A 22614-nucleotide genomic window follows, 5' to 3' on the forward strand; every position below is an offset into this window, starting at 1 on the left:
TCCGAGCGGCTCTGCCAAGCGGCGGGGCGGTGGCTTTTCCCGGGCGCTGCGGACGCTCCGCCTCTTCCCTACCTGCGCGTGGGGGCTGGAGCGGGGCTGGGCGGCGAGGGGCGGGCTTGGGCGGGGGGCGGGGCCCGGGGTGCGTACGGGGCGGGGCGTGGTGGGCGTGGTCTTGGTGGGCGGGGCGGGGCGGGGCGGGGCCGCTCAGTTGGCCTCCCCTGGCCGGCTTCCCCCGGGAGGCCCAGCGAGGAGCCTGTCTCAGCGGATCTGTTTCCCAACCCCTCCCCCATCGACCCCCGCCGGTCTCCTCCCCTTCTCCTCCCCTGACGAAGCCTAACTTAAGTCTGAACTGCCACCAGGATGGAACGCCCCCTCCTCAGGAAAAAGTGACCTAACTTCCCCTTCCCTCCCTCCAAGCGCCCACATTCTCAGCTCCTTTTCCCTTAAGCTCAAGGCCTGGGCGCTGGCCCTTAGCCTTTTCCATTCACGATTGGTGCTCTACCATTTGAGCCACAGTTCCACTTCCTGTATTTTGACCGTTAATTGGAGATACCAGGGCCCAGTTCCTGGTCTAATCCTAATTTGCCAAGTTGCAGATTAGGAGCCTTCCATGCAGCTGATGCATAAATGCAAGGAGAAGCACAGGTAAGGTGATGTTAGCAACAAACAGGTGGAGATTCAAATCCTCACCCTGCTAGTTAACACCTTTGTGGCCTTGGACAAATCCCTCAAAATCTTCTTTAGACTCAGCTGTCCTCCCTGGGCATGACCACAGGACTGTCTACGGGGTGTGTGTGTGTGTGTCTGTGTCTGTGTGTCTGTGTCTGTGTGTCTGTGTGTGTGAAACGTTTTGGCCTGCTGAATCCCTGGCACACATCCAAGAAGTGAATGCCATTAGTATCCTTCCTTGCCATGGTGGAAAAGAAAAAACAAAAGTTGAGGCAGCTTTGGGATTGTACAGAAGCCAGGAACAATCTGACTTTAAATTTGAGCAAACGTTGTGTTCTCACTCCTGGAGTTTCAAGGTCAGCTCTGTCAGAGCCCCCATGAGGGGAGATGCAGGATGTTTTCTAAGCTGATGTCAAGGACCTGGCCATGGAAATGTGGCATACTATATACTAACTCTAACTCCTAGGCTTGTGCCAGCTCATGTAGCTTATCATTTAAAGCAAGGCACTGAAAATGCCTAGAAGAATAATATTTATTCCAGAAACCTATGAAAGGTTTGGTTAGGCCAGGAGCATAGCCTAGCGGTAGAGGCTCACCTAGCACTCAGGAAGCACTGGGCTCCTTTCCTCCGTACCAACCACATACACAGAAAAAGCTGGAAGTGGTACTGTGGCTTAAGTGGCAGAACACTAGTCTTAAGCAAAACTGTTCAAGGATAGTGCCCAGGTCTTGAGTTCAAGCCCCAGGACTGGCAAAGAAAGAAAGAAAGAAAGAAGGAAGGAAGGAAGGAAGGAAGGAAAGAAAAGGAAGGAAGGAAAAGAAAAAGAAATATGGCATGCTGACAAGCCTGGTAGATGCAGGGATACAGATCCCAGCCTTACCTAGTACAAGCCCTGTTAGGGAGAGGAAGGGAAGGGAGGGGAGGAGAGGAGAAACAGACCAGGGCTGTCATTTGTGGGTGACGCCAGTTGCTGTTAAAAACAAGGAGGCAGCAGCTCTCTGAGTGCTGATAGAATTATCTCAAGATACATTAACTGAAGAAAGCAAAATTTGTGCTTAGTATAACGTACCTAATTTTAAATCCAACACACACAGAGCCACAAAACTTTTTTTTTTTTTTTTTTTTTTTTTGGTGTGGTACTGGAATACAATACACTCAGGGCTGAGGAGCTGTCCCTGGGCTTTTTTGCTCAAGGCTAGCACTCTACCACTTAAGTCACAGCTCACTCCAAATCTAGCTTTTTGGTGTTTTTAATTAAAGATAAGAGCCTCAATGGCTTTCCTGCCAAGGCTGGCTTTGAACCTCCATTCTCAGATCTTAGCCTGTTGAAGAGCTAGAATTAACAGTATGGAGCCACCCATACATGGATTTGATTGAGTGTGGGGAGGCCCCTGGGCATCAGCATCTGGAAGGCAGGCAGGCCCCCACTCCTCCTTGCATTTGTACTCAGACATCCCCTCACCCCAGGGGCTCCAGAGGGCAAAGTAAGACGACCTAGGTGTAAAGCCCAACCTCCAGGAGAGGGCAGCAGCAGTGGTGTCAGTGGTGCATCATTTCCCTCTGGTGGTCACATTTGGTACTGCATGGTGGAGCCCGGAGGAGCCCGGTCTAATCAAGTGACCCTGAGGTCTCCTTGCTCCTTCCCTCCACCAGAAAACCAAGTAGTCTGGATTTCTGGTTAAAAGCACAGGCTTGGCCAGGAGTTTGGCCTAGTGATAGAGTTCTTGGCTTGCATCCACGAGGCCCTGCGTTTGGTTCTTCGGTACCACATATATAGAAAAAAGCTGGAAGTGGTGCTGAGGCTCAAGTGGTAGCGCTCTAGTCTTGAGAAAGTCCAAAGACAGTGCTCAGGTCCTGAGCTCAAGCCCAGGACTAGGGGGAGGGGGGGGGGGAGGGAGCACAGGCTTACTCTTAGGAAGGCTTTTCAGTGTTTAGTAAGATTCCAGCTCCTCTCTAACTCAGGATTCCAGTGACAATCTGTCTAGATGTTCGTACACTTTAAGACCCTGGGCACTCCAAGAGCTGTCTGCCTCCTAGGGGAAGACTTGGAGTGTCGGGCATCCCAGAGGGCCAGAGAGGAGGCGAAAGCTGATGTGATCAAACTCCTGGAATCCTGAGAAAGTTTTCAGCCCTGTCCACTGGGTTCCTTGTCCTCCCCCAAGGTGACCTTGAAGTAATCTCCACACTTCCCCCTCCCCTCAGCCTGTTCCTAGCACATACTCTTCTTCCTCGCCAACCTCCCCTGCATCACCTCCCTATCAGCCAGGGTTGCACATGCCTCCTTTGGTGTGGACTTGAATATTGTTGCAGGGTCCATCACCTCTTGTGCCCTGGCTGGACAAATCTTCAGAGCCCAGGCACCACTGTTACCCCTTCCCCCTACCCTGGAGGTGGCAGTCACCCCAAGAAAGCAGCCTGGCCTGGGGGAAGCACACTGGTTTCAGAGGTAGCTCAATGCTCGGTACTCCTCCCTGACTTACCACAGACTAGCTTATGAGGTCATACAAATGACCTAACTGGGGGTACTGGGGCCTCTGTAGAGACCCCCCACCATCTAGATGCCTTGGGTCCATAGATAACATATCAGAAAGCATAGAAGTTTAAGCTTTTGTGCCATAAAAGGCATGCTGAAGCCTGCTGGACTAAGGAGAGAAAGTATTTCTAAGGCAGTGTAGCTGATCAAGGGTCAATATGGAGAACTAAAAAAGAGATCCTGGGATTAGAGGCATAGCTCAGTTGGTAGAGCACCAGCCAATGAACAAAAGCATCAAGTACTGAGTTTGAGTGCCCAGGCCCAGAGTTCAAGCCATAGGACCTGAAAACAAAATATATCAAGAATCAGTGAGCCACTGGCCAACCACACTAGTCTTGAAGGAACGTGGGTTGGATCTCTGTGTCTGACTAGCAAGCAATCCCCAGGGAGCTAGGAGGTGTCAATGATTAATCAGGTCAGGCTCCAACGACACGAGAGCCAGCGGAAAGACCTGTACTGGCCAATTGCTAACAGCCTGAACATCAAAAGGAGTGAATGACTGTAAGTGACCAGGATGCACTCCATTTCTGCAGACTCCTGCCTGTGTTCTTGAGGAACGCACACCAAACCCAGAGAACTACCTTGAGGCATTTAAAAAATAGATTTTAGGCTGGACATTGACAGCTCACACTTAAAATCCTAGCTACTGAGGAGGAGGAGATCTGAAGATCATTACTTAAATCCAGCCTGAGCAGAAAATTCTGTAAGACTCTTGTCTCCAATTAACTTCCAAAAGGCTGGAAGTGGAGCTATGGCTCAAAATGACAGAACTCTAGCCTTGAACAAAAGAGCTCAGGGACAGTGCCTAAGCCCTGAGTGTAAGCCCCAGGATTGGCACACACAAAAAATTACATCTTGGCCTGGGAGCATAGCCCTGTGGTAGAGTGTTCACCTATCATGCAGAAGCTATGGGTTCAATTCCGCATATCACATACACAGAAAAAGCCAGAAGTGGTACTAAACTCAAGAGGTGCTGAGCCTTGGGCAAAAAGTGTTCAAGGACAGTACCCAGACCCTGAGTTCAAGCCCCAGGATTGGCAAAAAAAAGGCATCTTAATGTGATTCCCACATTCAATTTAATTCTTGCTTATTTTTATTTTTACATCGACACATAGTCACTGAACATATTTATTAGGCACTTAGAAAGCGAGTGTGGTGCATTTAAAATTGAGGCCTCAAGGGGAAGAGAGAAGCATTCATCTTGCCTGCCCACCACAGCTAGTTCAAATAGCCAGCTAGTTTAGAGAAAGAGTTTCCCACAAAAAGCCCCAAAACATCACAGCTATGATCTCATGGATTGTGGGGACTGGGAACTGCCCACATCCCACCTCTACTCCCCCTACCCCCCCCCCCACACTCCTCTACCCCCTCCTGGCTTAGCCAGGTCCTTGTCCTCAAGGTCTCTCTTAGGCTAAGTGAGAGATAGTGATTGGGCCTGAGGCTTGGTGGGACCAGTCCATTCCCAGGCTAGCTCATCTGTGGGTTCGGTGGGGGCAATCCCTTCCCAGGCTAGCTTGTGTGGTGGCAGGATTCAGTTCCCCATGACTCCTGTCCAGATCAGACACAGCCTTGCAGTGTCGCCTAGATGGCGTCCAGGCTCAGAAGGCTACCTTACCTATGCCATCCTTACCTTGAGATTCTGAATCATTTTACCTTTGAACCTGTGTGTTGTAAAAGAAGACCACTGGGGCACGACATGTGCAGGCTGAGACCGAGAGGCTCACAGTGAGGGCTCCATCATTCTTGGGCACTCTATGAGCTCAGTACTCTGGGGACCCTCAGGGCATGGGCGGCAACCAGGTTCCAGACAAATCTACCCTCATGGAGCTGGCTTCCCTAGAATATGATTCAAGCAGACATGAGACGAGGCCAGTGAAAGCTGGGTATAGTAGCTCAAGCCTGTGATCCTCCTTGGGAGGCAGAACTTAGAGGATGGTGGTTTGAGGCCTTAAACAAACAAGTTGATGAGACCCCATCTCAACCAGTGGCTAGGTACTGGTTGCCTGCCCATCATCCCCAGAGACACAGATATGCAGGTTACAAAAGAAAACGTGTGCAGTGGTGTGGCTTCCACAGCCAAAATGCATTGCACAGCATAAAGATGACAGTAAAATTCATGGTAAGTGTGTGTGTGTGTGTGTGTGTGTGTGTGTGTGTGTGTGTGTCCTGCTCCTGGGGTTTGAACGCGAGGCCTAGGCTCTGACCCTGAGCTCCTTAAGGCTAGTGCTCTACCACTTGAGCCACAAGCACTGGCTTTTTTTTTTTTTTTTTTTTTTTTTTGCCAGTCCTGAGCTTGAGCTCAGGGCCTGAGCACTGTCCTTGGATTTTTCTCAAGGTTAGAACTCTACCACTTGAGCCTCAGCACCACTTCTGGCTTTTTCTAAGTATGTGGTACCAAGGAATCGAACCCGGGTCTTCGTGCATGCTTGGCAAGCACTTTATCACTAGGCCAAACTCCTGGCCCCAAGCACTGGCTTTCTGATGGTTAATTGGAGATAAGAATCTCAGGAAGAAGAGTAGGAAGTCACTGTTTTCTGTGAGAGTCTCTCCATCATGTACAAGTCATCAAGGGAAGAGGAAAGTCAAAGGTCAAACTTCAGCTTGCCTCTCTGGGCCCATGTGTGAGATGCAGGCTACCACTGTCTGCCCTGGGGTAGCCTCATTCTCGTTTCCACGGGCCCAGGGCCTTCAGGGGCATGTCTCTGTCTCCCAGTGTCTCCCAGTGCAACACACCCAGTGGTAATTCTTCTTCTTTTTTTCTGTCACAGCACAGACTAGCCTTGAACTGTTGGTCTTCCTGCCTCTGCTTCCCAAGGCTGGACTGCAGGCATGTACCACCACACCCAACTGTTCACTGTGATGACTGCTAGCATCCAATAGTGATGAAGATCTTGCTGGTATTGGGGTCTAAACTCAGAACTTCATGCTCTCACTGGGCCTTCTGGCTCCCAGCTGACACTTTACCATGTGAGCCATGTTTCCAGCCTGGGTTTTTTTGCTTGTTAATTGAAGATAGAGTCTCGAGACTTTTCTGCCTGGTTGGTGTCAAATGGTCTCAGCCTCTGTAGTAGCCAAGAATATAGGCATCAACTACCAGCTCCTGGTTACATTAATTATTTCTGGGATAGTGTCCTACTTTGTTCTGAGCATGCTTCTGAATGTTGGTTTGCCTATACCTTCTGCTTCTGGTCATAGCAGGATGACAGGCACATACTTCCACGCCCAACTTCTCTCACTGAGATGGAGTCTTGTCAGTTTTTCTGCCCAGGCTGCCCTTGAACCTTTGGCCTCCCAATCTCAGCCTTCTAGGAACTAGGATTATAAACTGCCTGGTTCCTTCTTTCTTTTCTTCTTTCCTTCTCTCTCTCTCTCTCTCTCTCTCTCTCTCTCTCTCTCTCTCTCTCTCTCTCTCTCTCTCTCTCTCTGTCTCTGTCTGTCTGTCTGTCTCTCTCTCCAAACTGGAGGGATCATCTGGCTATGCCTTGCCCTCCCCTCACATCTACCTGCTCTTCGGCTCTATCTCTGCCTCCAGCTGACCTTTCCCACAGCCTACTCTCTGCTCCAGAAGCTCTAGTCTACCTCATCAGGTCTCCAGGCACTGTCCTGCCCTCTGTCCCTTTGGCTCTGTACCTGCAGCTGGACTGACTGACACTGCCGGCTGTGGCCTTGGCAAACACCACCCCTGCAGCCTCTTGGTCCCTCCCTCTGCCTGCTCCGCCTCCTCCACCAGCCCTCCTTCATTTCACTCCCGGGCCTAGAGCCCATTGGCTCCCCACACTGGCTCCTGGAGGATCTCATCAGGTCTTGGTTTCAGTGATTGAGACCCCAGTCTTGTTTTCTCTGGAGATCTCGAGTTTCATACAAAAAGCAGAACTGCAGTGGAAGCCTGGCCTGGTGACAGGGTTGGGCTCCTGGCACTGGGGTGGCCAAGGCATGAGTTCCAGGCCAGTCTGGGTTACATATTGGCCCTATGTAGCTATAATCCTAGCTACTCAGAGGGCTCAGATCTGAGAATCTTTGTTTAGATTCATTTTGTGTAAATAAAACTTTGAGACTTTTATCTCCAGTTAACCAGCAAAAAGCCAGAACTGGAGGTGTGGCTTACATGGTAGAGTACCAGCCAGGCACTAAAAAGGCTGAGGGAAAAGCAGCTCTGAGTCCCAGTGTCAGGACCAGGAATGGATCCAGTGCGGTGCTTACCTTAGGACTTAAGACCTAAGAGGAAAATATTTACCTGGGCACCAGCGGCTCACACCTATAATCCTAGCTACTAGGGAGGCTGAGATCTTGAGGATCATGGTTCAAAGCCAGCACAGGCACAAAAGAACCTGAAGACTCTTATCTCCAATGAACCCCTAGAAAATGGAAAGTGGGGCTTGGCTCAAGGGTAGGGGGTAGCCTTGAGTTGAAGAGCTCAGGGATAGTGCCCAGGTCCAGAGTTCAAGTCCCATGAACCCACCCCCTCAAAAAAAAAAAAAACAAAAATAAAAACAAAAAACTCAAAATCTTTTTTTTTTTTTTTTTTGTGGGTCATGGGACTTGAATTCTGGGCTTGGGCACTGTCCCTAAGCTCTTCAGCTATGGCCCTACCCCTTGAGCCACAGTACCACTTCCAGTTTTCAGGTGATTAATTGGAGACAAATGGGGTTTGCTTGTTTGAGACAGTGTTCAAAGCTAGCCTTGAACTTTTGATCTTCCTGTCTCTGAAATAAGATTATAGACTTGATCCCACCACTTCTGCTGGATGCATCTTTAATACAATCTAGCTTTTATTGGCTTTTTTCACATGGTTTGCACCGTGGGAGGACATTTCCCTAGGCTGTTAGAGCTGTGCATTTGTTGTTTTTGTCTCAGGTTAGGGTCCTTTAGGTTCCTTAGAAGTGAAGTTGGTGGGGCTGGCAGAGCACACCCGGATGTTTGCCCTGTGGCCCGCAGGGGGCGCTGTGGGACTGCACACTGGGCAGTGTCACCCGGTGCCTCAGCCTCCTGGCCCTCCCATTTCTGACACCCCATGGCTCTCAGGCAGAGCTCACCAGGGGGAGCTGACCCAGTTGTTCTGAGAAGACAGAGCACAGAACCAATCCTCCCTCAGCAGCCTTAGCTGGGGTCCAGGGGATGGGGAGGAGAGGGTCATTCTAAAGGGCCATATTGCAGGGTGGGTCCAGTTTCCACCACCATTCTCATGCCACTCAGAGTGAAAGGGGGTGAGGATCTTACTTCCCAGAGACTATTCCCCACCAACCACCTCCACGGTGGCTGAATGAGCACCACCCAGCTCTGGCTTTGCCTGAGTCCCCAAGGGGCCATGGAGCCCAGAACTTCAGAAAGTCTCCAGGCTGCTGCTTTGTCCTGGTCTCCGGAAGTGACCTGATTCTCCCCTCTTCTCCCTCAGGATTCTACCCGCTCTCCTCCTCCTCAACTTCCCTGAGCACATGTCTGGGCTCCTTCCTCTCTGCCTTCCAGGGCAAGCCTCATCTTAAGTTAGAAGTCATTAAGGCTCAGAAAGGTTAGGTGATAGATCCTGAGTGAGCCTGGAGCCCTGCCTTGCATGGCGCCTCCTGTTTGCAATGGACTCTTTGGCCTGTGTATTTGCCTTGCTTTCGAAGAGCCGTGGCTATTTATTTATTCTTTGGATTTCCATGGAGTATTCCATGAAGGCGCAGATGGAGTTCAAGCTCACGGGTCAGCCAGACAAGACTTTTCCAGTGTCAGCTGAGTCCTTCCAGGCAGCCCAAGCCTCCCCAGGGGCAGAGGCTGCTTCCTGTTTCTCTCTCCTAGGGATTTGATGCTGCCACTGACTGTCGCCTCCATGGGGTGGGGGCTGGGCCAGCCTAGTCCCCCAGGGCTTAGGAAAGGGGGTCTGGAGACTATGCACTCCAGGTCTGTTGTACTACATGTCATTGGAGCAGGCTCTGCACTCTGTTGTCCCCCTGCCCCCCTCATTTGCCCAAGGTCAGTGCTCAGATCTAGAAAGTCAAGTTCAGTCCTTGACTCTTGCTACAACACTCAAACAGAGCCGGGTTTCTCTCTTTCCAGATTCCCTTTCTCTTCTTTTTTGGGGGGGGGGGCGGGGTGAGGGAGGGACCAGTCATGGGGCTTGAACTCGGAGCTTGAACACTGTCCCTGAGCTTTTGTGCGTAAGTCTAGTACTCTACCACTTTGAGCCATAACTCCACTCCTAAAAAGTTCTGCTTTTTAGGTGGTTAAATGGAGATGAATCTCTCAGACTTTCAGGGATTGGCTTTGAACTGAGACCAAGTCTCAGCCTCCTGAATAGCTAGGATTATAGTCATTAGCTACTAATATCCATCTCCTTCTCCCTCTCTCTCTCTTTCTCTCTCTCTCTCTCTCTCTCTCTCTCTCTCTCTCTCTCTCTCTCTCTCTCTCTCTCTCTCTCTGGCTCTCTCGTCGGTTGCAGGACTTGAATTCTGGGCCTGGGCACTGTCCCTGAGCTCTTCAGCTCAAAGCTAGCGTTCTACCACTTTGAGCCACCACAACACTTCCAGTTTTCTGTTGGTTAACTGCAGATAAGACACTCACAGACTTTCATGCTCAGGCTGGCTTTGAACTCAGATTTCAGCCTCCTGAGTGGCTAGGATTACTGGTGTGAGCCACCAGCACCCACCTGTTCCTGAGTTTTTCTGTTCATGCCTAGCACTCTACCACTTTGAGCCACAGAGCCATTTCCAGTTTACTGATGGTTAATTAGTGCCAAGTCTCTCTGAGACTTTCCTGCCCAGGCTGACCTTGAACTGCGATCCTCAGATCTAAGCCTCCTGAGTAGGCAGGATTATAGGTATAAACCACCAGCACCTGGTATTCTTTCTTTTTTCTTTCTTTCTTTTGTTCTTAGTACTGGAGCTTGAACTCAGGGCCTGAGCATTGTCCCCTAGCTCTTGCACTCAAGATTGTCATTCTATCATTTGAGCCATGCCTCTGATTCTGGCTTTGGGGTGTTTTGGGGGGAAGGGGTGTTAATTGGAGTGGAGTCTCACAGACTTTCCTGTCCAGGCTGGCTTCAAACCTCCATCCTCAGATCTCAGCCTTCCAAGCAGCTAGGATTGTAGGCCTGAGTCTCCAGTGTTCAGCTGATTCCTTCCTGTCATCTGGCCTTGTGAGGAGGCAACTTCCAGAACAAAAATCTCAAAAACACCCTGATTTTGTTTGATAAGGACAGATTTTTCTCCGGGTTTCTCATTTGTAGCCTCTGTTCCTGGCTTACAGGTGAGGGCCGCCATAGCAATCTTCAGTCCAGTTAAAAGATGGGTCCTGAGATGCTATGACTAAGACACAGGTAAGGGGGTCTCTTGGGGTGGAGGGGATGGCAGGTGGCAGGAGAGACATGGAATGACTACTCGGGTACACGAAGACGGATCTGTTTAATGACACAGCTGGGTCTGGTTACAAACATCTGAGACTACAAAAGGTGTACAGGAGGGCTGCAGGAGGGTGGGACAGGAGGAGATGCAGGCAGAACCTCCTTCAAGACAATCATATGACCAAGGGTGCACATGGGGGGTCCCCAGGGAGGCTGACGTGGATGAGTAGAGAGGAGAGGAGGGCAGAGGGGGTGAGCCCCGGGCTCTGCACTCACCCTGGCGCTGTCAGCCAGGGAGCAGTGAGACTGGCATTTCAGCCTTCCCAACTCAGCACCCACACACACACATGGTCATCCAGTGGGGGGGGCACTGTGGGCCTCTGGGCCTGCCCTCGCCCTTGCCTGTTCTAGGACAAGTCCATGAGCCCAGCCTCTTTGGGGAAGGAAGGGTGGGAATGCTAAATCATTCTTTGCCTAGAGGTAGAAGGCAGGAATGAGGGGGGGCAGGGAGCTGATTTGGGTAGGCTGGACTTGGCCTGCAAGCTGGGTTACCCCAACTCTTCTGCCCAGCCAGCCTGATATGGTGCTTGTCCTATGATTTTTCTCCTCCTGTATAGAACTCAGCTGTCAGCGCCAGGGCATAACCAGGACCCCCCCCACCGCACCCACACAGAGGGGGAAGGCAAGGCCTCCAAGCTTGCGGATACACGTGATAGATAGATTTATGTATGTATATATATATATATGTATAGAGATTTCTATAGCGATCGTATATAGAATATATCTGTAGTTATGGTAGATGTGTGTGCGGAACTCTAGATACTGAGGCAGAGGCCAGCATGCTGGTGGGCCGATTCTTTCCCAGAGTGACTTGTAGACTCCACTTCCCGCCAGCCGCTTGGCTTGGTCCCTCTCTCACTGTGAATAGAAAAGCTAAGAGTGGACCCCTCTGCAGGACGGGAGGGTCCCCCCACCCGCCTGTCTGCCCACCAGCTGGGGTCCACATCCAGGTAGCCAGCGCCGCCTCCCGGCAGCTCAGAGCCTCATGCGGAGCGCAGGCCTCCTTCCAGGAAGACAACTCGGGGTTCCTCCAGCTTCCTTGGCACCCCAACATGGAGGGTCAAGGAGGGTCTTCAGAACTTGGCCTTCTGCTCAAGGTGCTGCCATGGGAGGGGGTAGCTGGGAGGGGTCCTATGGCCCGGAAGAGGGCAGCGTGGTGGGTGGGCTGTGGACAAGATAGGAGACGGAGTCATAGGTTATGGGGGTCTAGAGGGAGAGCAAGGCCCCTGGGACACCGGGAGAGGGGCCTGGGGGTGGGATGCAGGGCACCCAGCATGGTAGCAACCCTTAGGCTCGAGTTCATGTCCTCTTTCCTCTCTCTCCTCTCAACCCCCTCTCTCCGTCTCCCTATGTCTCTCTGTCTCTCTGTCTGTCTCTCCCCAGCCCTGGGACTTGAAGTCAGCACCTGGACACTGTTCCTCAGCTTTATTGTTCAAACCTGCTGCTCTACCACTTGAGCCACAGCTACATTTCTGCTCTTTCTTTTCCTTTTTTTTTTTTTTTTGTGGTTAATTGGAAATGAGTCTCATGGACTTTCTTGCCTGGCTAACTTTGAACTGCCATCCTCAGATCTCAGCCTCCTGCATCCCTAGGATTACAGGTGAGAGCTAAGGTGTCTGCCACAACTCACTGTGTGACCTCAGGCCACCCTGCAGACTGCGGAATCCAAGACCTGTTCCCCTAAAAGGTGGAGGTGCCAGCTTTCCCCGCCTGCATGACAGAATCGAGTGACACAATCTACAGAAGTATTTTATACAAATCCTTTTCTGTCCCTTCACGTCAGGACCCTCCCTTGGCCACCCAGGGGGCCCCTTTGTGGTTACTCACTGGCTGCCTGTTCTTGGTCCCCTACTCCACAGCCCCTCCACCCACACAGAGATACACACCATGAAGCAGAGACTGAGTAAATACTGGAGTCTGGCCTGTACTACAGCCCTGATAAGAGAAGTTGGATGGACCTTCTAAGACAGCTCTGGAACACCAGCCCACCCATTGAGTGCAAAGGGTTCTGGGATGTGGGGTGTGGGGGACAACCCCATGACAGGCTGCCTATCTCCATTTGGTCCACCCGGGGTAGAAAGGCAAAGGGTGTGGTGGTGGTTTCCTGATGTTTGAGGTTTGGCATGGTGATCTAAGTCCCTGAGGTCCAGGAGAAGTGGGGGGCGGGGGCCAACAGCCATGTGTTTCTGATTCATTGGGGCTCACCCCGCCAGCTTCCCCCCCCCAGTCCCTCTAGGCCCTTGTAAAACAGCCTTTTCTCGAAAAGCAGGAAGTCTTGTCTCCCAGCTGTAAACAAAATCATCACAGGGCAGGGAAGCCTGCCCGAGGGGAGGGGTGGGAGGGAGAGTGTACCCCTCTTCTGTCTTCCCTCCCATGGGGTGATGGCTGAGGTAGGGGTAGGTAACTCCAGCTTTCCCAGTGCCTTCTTCTGGCAGGTAAAAGTCTTCTGCTTGCTTTCCATCCATGTCTGCATTGGGGACAGGCCAGGGCCCAGCTGTGCACATCTGCACAGCTGCAGCCGGCCCTGGGAACTCTGCTTTCCTGGGAGGGGGGAGGGGACAGCAGCTCCACCAGTTGGGTCAGTGGCAGGAAGGCCGGCTGTCCTGGCTACCGCCTGCCCTGGGGGACCTCCTTCCCTGGGCCGGCAAAGGGAGGGGTGGGCCCAGGAAGAGCAGCCTTTTCCTGGGCAACTGCTGGGAATACTTCCCTACTATGTGTGTCCCAGCCGCTGGCTGACCCCTGCCTCCCATTCCCGCCTCCGCAAGCCCTGTCCTTCCTACACCAGCCCTGCCTCCACCCTTGGGGGCCCCAGGGAGCCGAGTGTTCCCAGCTGCTGTGTCTGGGGGCCTGCTTCCCTGGTAACTGAGGCTGGCCACCCTCCTAGGACCCCAGAGCTTGTAACTGGCTTCAGGTCAGTGTGCAAACGACCTCCCTGGTAGCAGGCATGTGACAGCCATGTACCCTGGCACGCATGTGTGTGTACACATCCTTGTGATCCTCCTGGCCCCAGCTCCACTGAGGCAGAGGGTGGCCGGGGACACTGGTCAGCATTAGATGACTAAAGGCCCAGGGGAAGTGGTGGGAGCTGACCTGGGCCGCCTCTGAGCCTTCCTGCCAGGCAGGAGCCTCCATTGCTCTAGGAATGGCTCTGCCTGGGGAGGAAGCAAGGGCTGGGGCAGGAGCTGGCCTCCAGTCCCATGGACTTCTCCAATGATGCTTAGTCTTAAAAGTTTGTCAGGCTCTGAAGTCAGCCAGCCTACCAGTTTTCTACCCTGGTGGTCCGGTCCCCAGAGAGATGGGAGGCCTAGGGGATGGGAAAGGACACAACAGGGGGCTTCCCAGCCCGCCCTCACCCCCTCCTCACGTGGCAGCGTTGGGGACCTGCTGTACCCAGCCCACTTCCTTGTAGGCAGCGGTCACGTGGCTGTAGATGAGGCCCCGAAGCTTGGCCCAGGCTCCCTGTGTCTCTGGTGGGAAGTCATTGGCAAACTCCTCGGCGATCACCTCCAGAATGACCCCAGAGAGGATCTGGGGCAAAAGGAGGAAGGAGGACTAAACGCCTGGATGCCCCACCTCCCTCTGTCCCCCCTCACCCCAGGGGTCCCTGGCTGCCTGGGAAGTCCAGCAGGCTGTGGGGCCTGTCCAGCTACCTACCTTGAAGTACACTGGCTCCACCTTGTGCTTGAGTGCGTGGGCCTTGCCAACCAGGGCCAGGACAGAGGACACCTTGTCAGGGTCATGGAGATTCTCCACCACGGTGTTGAGGGCTCCCATGACCCGGCAGGCATGCTTCCGCAGCTGAGGGCTTCGCTCCATCTCCAGGGGCTCCTCCATGTGTTTGAACTGGCTGAAGTACTGCTTTGCCGAGGGGAAGTTCACAAAGAACCTGGTGAGAGAGGGTGAGGGGCACTGAAGAAGCGGGGCTGGCCAGGAGAGGAAAGCAGGAGCCAGCCTCACCCTGATGATTCTTTTTCCCTCCAGTTTTGGGCTTGAACTCAGGTCCCAGGCACTGTCCCTGAGCTTCTTTTGCTCAAGGCTAACACTCTACCACTGGAGCCACAGTGCCACTCCTGTGTATGTGGTACTGAGGAACCAAACCCAGGGCTTCATGTATGCTAGGCAAGCACTCTACCACATCCCCAGCCACTCCAAGGATTCTTTTCACTATTTTTCACTACCCTACCTCTCAAACCCATGTGCCTCCACTGGCCAGTGCCGCCAGGTTGAGCTGCAGGACATCGCATCCTCTCCCAGGTCTCAACCTGGTCTTGACTTCTCTCTCAGCCTTATTCACCCTTTCAGGTTGGCTCTAGTCTCCACTGAGATCACAAGAACCTGGGTTCTGGAATTGTGGGTCAGTTATTCAACTCGTGGGGTTTTTCTTGGTAGTTGTCTGGTTTTTGTTTGCTTTTTCCTTTACAGACAGTGTCTTGCTCTGCTGCCCAGGCTGGCCTTGAACTCCTGGGCTCACAAGAGTCTCCTGGAAACCAGGTGCTGGGTTTCTGCAATCCCAGCTCTGCAGAAGACTGAGCTGAGGCTCAAATCCAAAAGACTTTCATTTCTAATTAACCAGCAGAATGCTGCAATTGGAGATGTGACTCAAGTGGTAGAGTGCTAAACTTTAGTGAACAAGCTAAGAGTGAGAAGGCCCTGGGTTCAAGTCTCGGGATCAGCATCAAAAAAGGGGGGGAGGCTGGGAGATTGACCTAGAATTAGAGTGCTTGTGTAACATGCACAAAGCCCTGGGTTCAATTCCTTGGTACCAACCACATTCACAGAAAAAGCCAGAAGTGGTGCTGTGGCTCAAGTGGCAGAGTGCCAGCCCTGAGCAAAAAGTATCTAAGAACAGTGTGCAGGCCCTGAGTTCAAGCCCCAGAACTGGCCAAAAAAAAAAAAAAAAGTAGGCACTGGTGGCTCACACCTATAATCCCAGCTACTCAGATCTGAGGATCACAGTTCAAAGCCAGCCTGGGCAGGAAAGTGAGACTCATCTTCAATTAACCACCAGAAAACTGGACGTGATGCTGTGGCTCAAGTGGTAGAGCACTAGTCTTGAGCTGAAGAGCTCAGGGACGTGCCCAGACCTGGAGTTCAAGTCACCCGACCGACAACGACAACAAAGATCCTTCCTGTCTCAGTGTGGTTTATAGCCATACAACATTTGCACTTGATTTGTTATTCAACCTAGCTGAACCTCAGATTGTCATTCACAAAAAGGGCCCTGCTGTTCCTATCTCATACGTTGCTGTGAAGACAGATGAGAAACTACATGTCCTGCTGAACACAGTGTCCCCAGACAAGCAGGCCTTGGTAAATCTCCCTTCCCTTCCCTCCCTCTCTCCTTTCCTTCCCTTCCCTTCCCTTACTTTCCCTTTCCCCTCTCCTTCCCTTCCCTCCCCCCTTCCCTTCCCTTCGTCTTTCTCTCTTTCTCTCTGTCTGTCTCTGTTTCCCTCTGTCTCTCTCTCTTTTTTGGCAGAACTGAGAATTGAACCCAAGACTTCCAGCATGCTAGGCAAGAAGCACTAAATCTCTTCAACCTCACCCCCAGCCCTTGTGTTTTGTTTTTGAAACAAGATCACACTACTTTTTGCCCAGTTGGTCTCTTAACTCTTAGTCCTCCTGCCTCAGTCTCCTGAGTAGCTGGGATTACAGGCATTTCCATCTTACAGTAAAGTTAAAGCTTTCCTAGGAGGCCAGGTGACCTACCTAAGGTCACTTAACCAGTGAAGAGATGAAACAGAAGCTCAATCAGTCCTCCCCACCCCCACCAGCTCATCTCCTCAGCCTGCAGTAAACACTGACTGGTTGAGTTAATTAAAGTTGCAATTGGTGCCTGTCACCTGTGGCCTGTCATCCTAGCTACTCAGGAGGATGAGATCCAAGGATCGCGGTTTGAAGCCAGCCTTGGCAGAAAAGTCTCCGTGAGACTCTGATCTCTAAATAACTACTCATAAATCAGAAGTGGTGCTGTGGCTCAAAGTGGTGGAGAGTTAGCAAAAAAAAAAAAAAGCTCAGGGACAGCGCCCAGGCCACACACACACACACACACACACACACACACACACACACACACACACAGAGTCCAAATCAAAACTTGGTTCAGCCTTCCAGGCTTCTTATCCACTCATTTCTCACCCACATCCACATCCACTTGACCCCAGCCCTGAGTCACCTCTGGCCCAGCTCAAAAGCCGCCCTAACCCCTGGCCAGCCTTCCTTCCCATGCAGTGGAATGCCTCCTGACTCACTCCCCAGGCAGACCTGTCCCTCCCTGACTGGGTGGGCTGGCCAGGACCACTGATGTATCCTCAGAGCCTTTGGTGCCACCTATGTGGCCTTCCTTGCCTCCTCCCTCACAGTCTGATATACAGAGTGGTGACATGGGCACCTCCTCTTCTGCAGGGGCTGGCTCCCGTGCAGACATGGTGTGACTCCAGCAAAGCGTCACCACCCAATGGACTGCCTTGGACCTGTCCTTTGGGTCTTCCTGCTCGTCTGGCTGCCCCTTTCCCACTGTAACGGCAGCCAGCTGATAATCTGTGGAGCCGGTGCTTCTAGCCAGGGCTCAGATGTGAGAGCTGAACGGGTGCAGAGCAGGCATCTGGCTAGCATCTGGCATGCTGCTTGCTTTTGGCTGGGCAAAGTTCACACAGTAGCCAGGGCACAGTCCATGTGGAGACAAGAAGGACCCTTCCTGGAGGCTGGATGTGAGTGTGGGCTCATTCCATGACCTCCCTGTTTGCTGACGTTCTGGAGGAGCCTTAGAGGACTCCTGTGGACACACGAGGACAGAGGAAGTCTACCAATGTGCTAGACTCGTCTACTGAGAAAATTGGAAAAATTTGCCAAAATGGAAAAATCCAATCTGGATTTAAGTGAGCACCTCAGACTTCTTTTTTTTTTGGGGGGGGGGTCACAATTAGATTACAAATAATGATTTCTGAGCTGAATGGATATGTTCAGATTTGCAAAGTATCTCTCACTGTTTTTTGTTTGTTTATTTGTTTTGTTTTGTTTTTGCTAGTCCTGGTAGGCTCAGGGCCTGAGCACTGTCCTTGGGCTTTTTCAAGGCTAGAGCTCTACCACAGCACCACTTCTGGCTTTTTTCTAGGAATGTAGTACTGAGGAATCGAACCCAGGTCTTCACGCATGCTTGGCAAGCACTCTACCACTAGGCCAAACTCCTGGTCCCTCTTTAAAGACTTTTTAAACTGCCACCAAGACAACAGATTTACTATTTTACTCTTTTTTTTTTTTGCCAGTCCTAGGCTTGAGCTCAGGGCCTGAGCACTGTCCTTGGACTTTTTCAAGGCTAGAGCTCCACCACTTGAGCCTCAGCACCACTTCTGGATTTTTTTCTATGTATGTGGTACTGAGGAATTGAACCCGGATCTTTGTGCATGGTAGGCAAGTACTCTACCACTAGGCCAAACTCCCAGCCCTTCCTGTTGTTCTTAATTACCTCAACCTAGCCAGGTCCCGGTGTCTCACACACCTACTCAGAAGGCTGAGATCTGAGGATCACTATCCAAAGTCAACCTGGACAGGAAAGACTGTGAGACTCTTCTCTTCAATTAACTACCAAGAAACTGGCTTAATTGGTAGTCATGAGGAAAAAAATTCAGGGACAGCACCCAGGCCTTGTGTTGAAACCACAGTACACACACACACACACACACCCCACAACTGAGCAGTCAGGATTCTGTTCCACTTCACCACTGGGATGGTCACAGGACTCACTGCTGAGCACTTACTAAATGGGCTCCTGAGGTTGGCACTGGATCCCCATCTTATGGCCTGATGCCCACATTGCTCGAGTGATCGCGAAGGAGCCAAGCTCTGATGGGTTCTCCCAGAGTCTCTGGAGTTACTGGTGGGCAGGAGCCTGTGAGGGAAGCCTGCTGCCTCAATACCCAGCACCTTGTTGGGACTCAAGAATGACAATCCCAGAGCTGTGCTTCTCAGCCGGGGGACTGGGTGGGGGGGGGAGCGGCCCTGTCAGCCCCTCTCCATCACCCTGGCTTCACTCTGCTTCCTCCAGACCCTCCCAGACTGGATCCTGCTGCCAGGGAGAAGCCTAGGGAGCCAGGCAGCCAGCCATGGGGAGTTTCTCAGTTTCCAGAGACATCTGGGTTTCCAGGAGCCTGAAATAGTCTTGTCTGAGTGTGAGGGGGAAGGTATCAGCAGTTACAACCAGGAGGGAGGATGGGTTGAGGTGTGTCTCAGACTCCTTCCTGGCAGGGAGTAGTGGTGTGGGGTCTGCCTGGGCCCATATTAGCTCCTCCTTCCCTACCGCCTGGAACACTCACTTCCCAAGGTGGAGGATGAAAGAGCCCTGCCTCCTCTTTCTCAGCAGGTCCACAGGGTAGTGGTGATGGTCAGAAGGCTAGACTCTGGGCTGGTGGACATGCTGTGTGGGGGGAGCTAGGATAAGTCTAGACTACATAGAATCTGGGGATCCGGGAGGCCATTAGGAGCTAATGGGTCCTGTCCTTACCCCCTATCACCAGACAGGCCACAAGGCAGAGAGCAGAAGAAGACAAGGAGAAGTCAGTGGCCAGGGGAGCTAGCAGGGTATGGCTGAGATAGGGTTGGCCCAGGTTGGCCTGAGCAGGCTCCGGTTGACCAGGGGTGGTGTCAGGATATTAGAAAGCCAGAGGTGAGTGCCACTGCTTTGATTCATTGATTCTTCTTGGTCTAAGCACTTGAAAGATTGATAAATGCCTCCCCCAGCCAGACCTGGTAGGAATGGTCCACCAGAAAAGGATGGAGAAAGAAAATCATTCAGAGAACCCAGACCCAAGAGTCAGCCTTCCCCTAGAGGATCCACCCACTCCCTTCCCACCATTCCCAGGATCCCCCTCACTGGCAAAGGGTAAATCTCAAGGTTCTGTGGCGGCTGCCTCATTTCCTTGGTGACCCATGTGTGCCCCCAGATGCATCCGAGCCCAGAGGGCGGTACAGGCTGACACAGAGCAGCGTCTGTGGGCTTGTGGGAATGCCAAACGCATCCTGAATGTCTCAGGCTTTGAGGTCCCAGTCCACCTCTTCACTCCCTATCACCCCTTCCTCAGCAAGTCTCCCAGAGAGCGTCTTACTCTTTTCTCTCAAATCTGTTTCTCAGTTGGAATCCTGGCCCATCCATGCTGAGTTCAGGTTTGGGGGGAGGCAGAAGGAAGAAGGGAGAAGGAAATCAGAGGCTGGTCCAGGACTAGAGGCAGACATGTGGTAGCAGCCCTTCCACAGGGAAGTTTCTCCCCATGCTTGCACCCTCAGGCCCCCTTGATCAGCCCCAGATTTGCCAGCTTCCTTGCACTTGGGACAGAGGCTGAGGAAGTGAGCCCCAGCCTCTCCTCCTGCACCCCACATCCAGCACGTGTAGTTGGTCTTTAGCTGGAGTGGGCACCCCAGGGGCCTGGGTGGGGTGCCCTAGGGGACATTAGTGCCTGAATGAGCCTCAAGCCAGAGGCCCTCGGTTTCCTCCTTAGCCAAGGAGTCCCAGGACAGGGCGTTGTTTCCTGAAGTTTCTCTCCTTCCCATTATGGAACTCACCTGTGCATCGCCTGGTCTTCTGGATGACCCCTCGAGGCAGGAAAGGGCCATGAGAGAGCTAGACCTCACTCTGCCCCCGATCTCTTCTGCTCTTTGCTCAGCAGCTAAGTTAGACTGGAAGGGAGACTGCTGTTCTTTGAGCCCCTTTTTGGCAGAGTCTGTTTCCTCACCTCTCTAAAAATGAGAGCCCCTGTCAGTGATGTAAGAACCCCCCCGGATCTGGCCTGACCGGCTGGCTGGAATCCTGGGGTCCTGAGCCAGGGTGAGCTCTGGGGCCAGGGAGGGGAGGGAGACGGGGTGCCCTCCGGTAGCTGCTTTCTAGTTCGTGGTGAGCCCCAAGCCTTGAGCCTGGAAGGACTCACCCCAATGCGACCCCCGACGCAGCCGGAGAGGTGGCCGGCTCCAGAGCTCGGATCCGGGCCGAGCCCGCCTCTGCCGTGAGCCGCTGCCGCCGTCCCTGCCCTGGGCCCACGGGCCGGGGCGACACCTACCTCACCAGGATGGCCACCCCCACGTCCTCGCAGTTGGCATACAGCCGGGCCCACGTCGCCTGCACCGCCTTCCTCTCCGCCTCGGACAGCTCCTCGCTCCGCTCCCTGCGCTCAATCTCCATCTCGCCGGGCACTTTCGCCATGAGCGGCTCCAAGCCCGGCCCGGCCCGGCTCGGCTCGGCTCGGCTCGGAGGGGCGCGGGGAGCCGGGGCGCGGGGTCGGCTGTGTGCGCGGAGGGCGGGCGAGGGGCCGAGCGCGGGAGGGAGGCAAAGGAGCGCGTGTGCGCGCCGGGTGTGCGAGTGTGTGAGTGTGTGTGTGTGTGTGTGTGTGTGTGTGTGCGCGCGCGCGCGCGCGCGGCCCCGCGAGTGTGCGCGCCGAGTGTGTGTCCGTGTCTGTGTGCGCGGCCGTGCGTGCGCAAGGCTATATGTGCAGGGGGCGGGGGCCGCGACGAGGGGCGGGGATGTGGTCTGTTGGATGAATGTTCAAAAATAAATAAATAAGCGCGCCCCAAACCCCCAGCTCAGTGTGGGCGGGGCGTCCCGGCAAGGTGAAGGCGGGGCGGGGCGGCGCGGCCGGCGGGAGGGGCGGGTGGGTGTGGCTCGGGCGCGCGCGGGTCTCCGGGGGCCTCGCGCGGGTCTCCGGGGGGTCACGCGAGCCCCGGCCGGCTCGGGACGCGGGGCTGGGTCCCTGCGCGCGCGGTCCGTCCGTCCGTGCACCGCGCACACGGCCGGGAACAGACTGAGTCAAGCATTCCCGGACATCCGCCAGAGGGGAAGGGGGCCAAGCCGATCCCCGCCGCCGGCGGAACGGGGCTCCCGCGCCTCCCAGCTGCGGAGCCGAGGCGCCGCTCCCAGAAGCTGCCGAGGCGGAGACCTGGGGCCCGGGAAGTGTTCTGGAAGACGCAGGACTTCGGGGACATCTCAGTCACCACCCAAGTCTCCATCTGCGCTCAGTCTCGGGGTCCCGGATTCCGGGTGCAGGCCCGTAGAATCCGACCCCGCTGTCACACTACAGTCGGGGTGTCTCCGGCTCTCCCAAGGGCTCCTTAGGAATAATCCTCATCCTGCTCTAGACTTGTCCCGAGCATTGCCTCGGGGCCACTCTTCAACTTTGATCTTTCAGCTTCCAATCCCAGTTTCCAAGTGCAGAGCCAAGGGAAGCAGCAAGAACCAGCCCAGAGCCAGCCCAGGGCCTTTCCTGGAGCTCAGGGTTCAGGTGCTTGATGAGATTGCAGGACAGAAGGCCTCTGACACTGCCTCGCACCCCAGTTAGGGAAGGAAAAATGTATGCCTTCTGTGGGTCCTGTGGGGAGAGGGGCCGTGGGAGTGAGGGGAAGCAGGGGCTTACATCACAGATCTTATCTCTGCTGGCACTAAACTCAGCCGGTGGAGAAACTTCCCCAAAGTAACTGCCCAAGAGATCTACCCAGGATGCAGAGACAAAGAGAAATCTTTCTGTTGCTGTTCATCTCAGATTTTATGTCTTACAGTGGAAGGATGCAATTCCTACAGTAATCTAGTATATAATTCTTAAGTTTATCATTTATATATAAATTACATAATATGGTTATATAAGATAAAATTTATAATTCATCCCTATTCGGTGAATGCATACTTAAATGCTGTCCTTTCTCTCTCTCTCCCCCCCCCCCCCCTCTTCCTCAGGCTCTCTCTGCCAAGGAGCTGTTGAATCAGAAAAGTTCAGGAAGGGATGTCCAGAAGATGGAGCTGAGCCAGCTTTTCACTTTCTGGCTTCCTTTGTCTTTGGGCTTCATCATCCACGTTTTTCCCCTTTCTTCCCCTTTTCCCGCGATGCCATGGGTGACATCTTTGTTCCACTGCCTCTTAACCTCAGTTGCCCCAGCAGCCGGCAGGGAACCGCCCTCAGAGCACCTGTATTTTCAGACGCCCTGATTCCTGCCTAAAGCTTCCGATACTTGCTACTGGGGCTCTGCAGGTGCCCTTCATGGCCCCAGGCCACCACCCACCGT

The 22614-nt window shown here is 53.3% G+C and overlaps 1 protein-coding gene and 1 long non-coding RNA gene across 3 annotated transcripts; one reads left to right on the forward strand and one right to left on the reverse strand.

Moving 5' to 3' along the window:
- Positions 1-312: 312 nt before the first annotated feature.
- On the forward strand, positions 313-10497 carry LOC150051441 (uncharacterized). The gene is made up of 3 exons (XR_016538326.1): positions 313-645; positions 5972-6170; positions 10428-10497. It is a non-coding gene; the product is annotated as an uncharacterized LOC150051441 (long non-coding RNA).
- Positions 10498-10563: 66 nt separating this feature from the next.
- Cygb (cytoglobin) lies at positions 10564-21067 on the reverse strand. 2 transcript variants are annotated; one of them, XM_090350373.1, is made up of 4 exons: positions 20625-21067; positions 14236-14467; positions 13935-14109; positions 10564-11746 (listed from the first exon to the last, which is right to left on the reverse strand). In XM_090350373.1, the coding sequence occupies exons 1-3, from the start codon at positions 20765-20767 to the stop codon at positions 13942-13944; spliced, it is 543 nt and encodes a 180-aa protein (XP_090206499.1). In that variant the 5' UTR covers positions 20768-21067; the 3' UTR covers positions 10564-11746; positions 13935-13941. The 2 variants fall into 2 exon arrangements, with proteins under 2 accessions (XP_090206499.1, XP_090206498.1); XM_090350372.1 differs by having other exon boundaries at positions 13946-14109; positions 20625-21066.
- Positions 21068-22614: the final 1547 nt, after the last annotated feature.

This window comes from Megascapheus bottae, chromosome 17 (genome assembly GCF_031878675.1).
Source record: "Megascapheus bottae isolate mThoBot1 chromosome 17, mThoBot2.hap1, whole genome shotgun sequence".
NCBI lineage: Eukaryota > Metazoa > Chordata > Mammalia > Rodentia > Geomyidae > Megascapheus > Megascapheus bottae.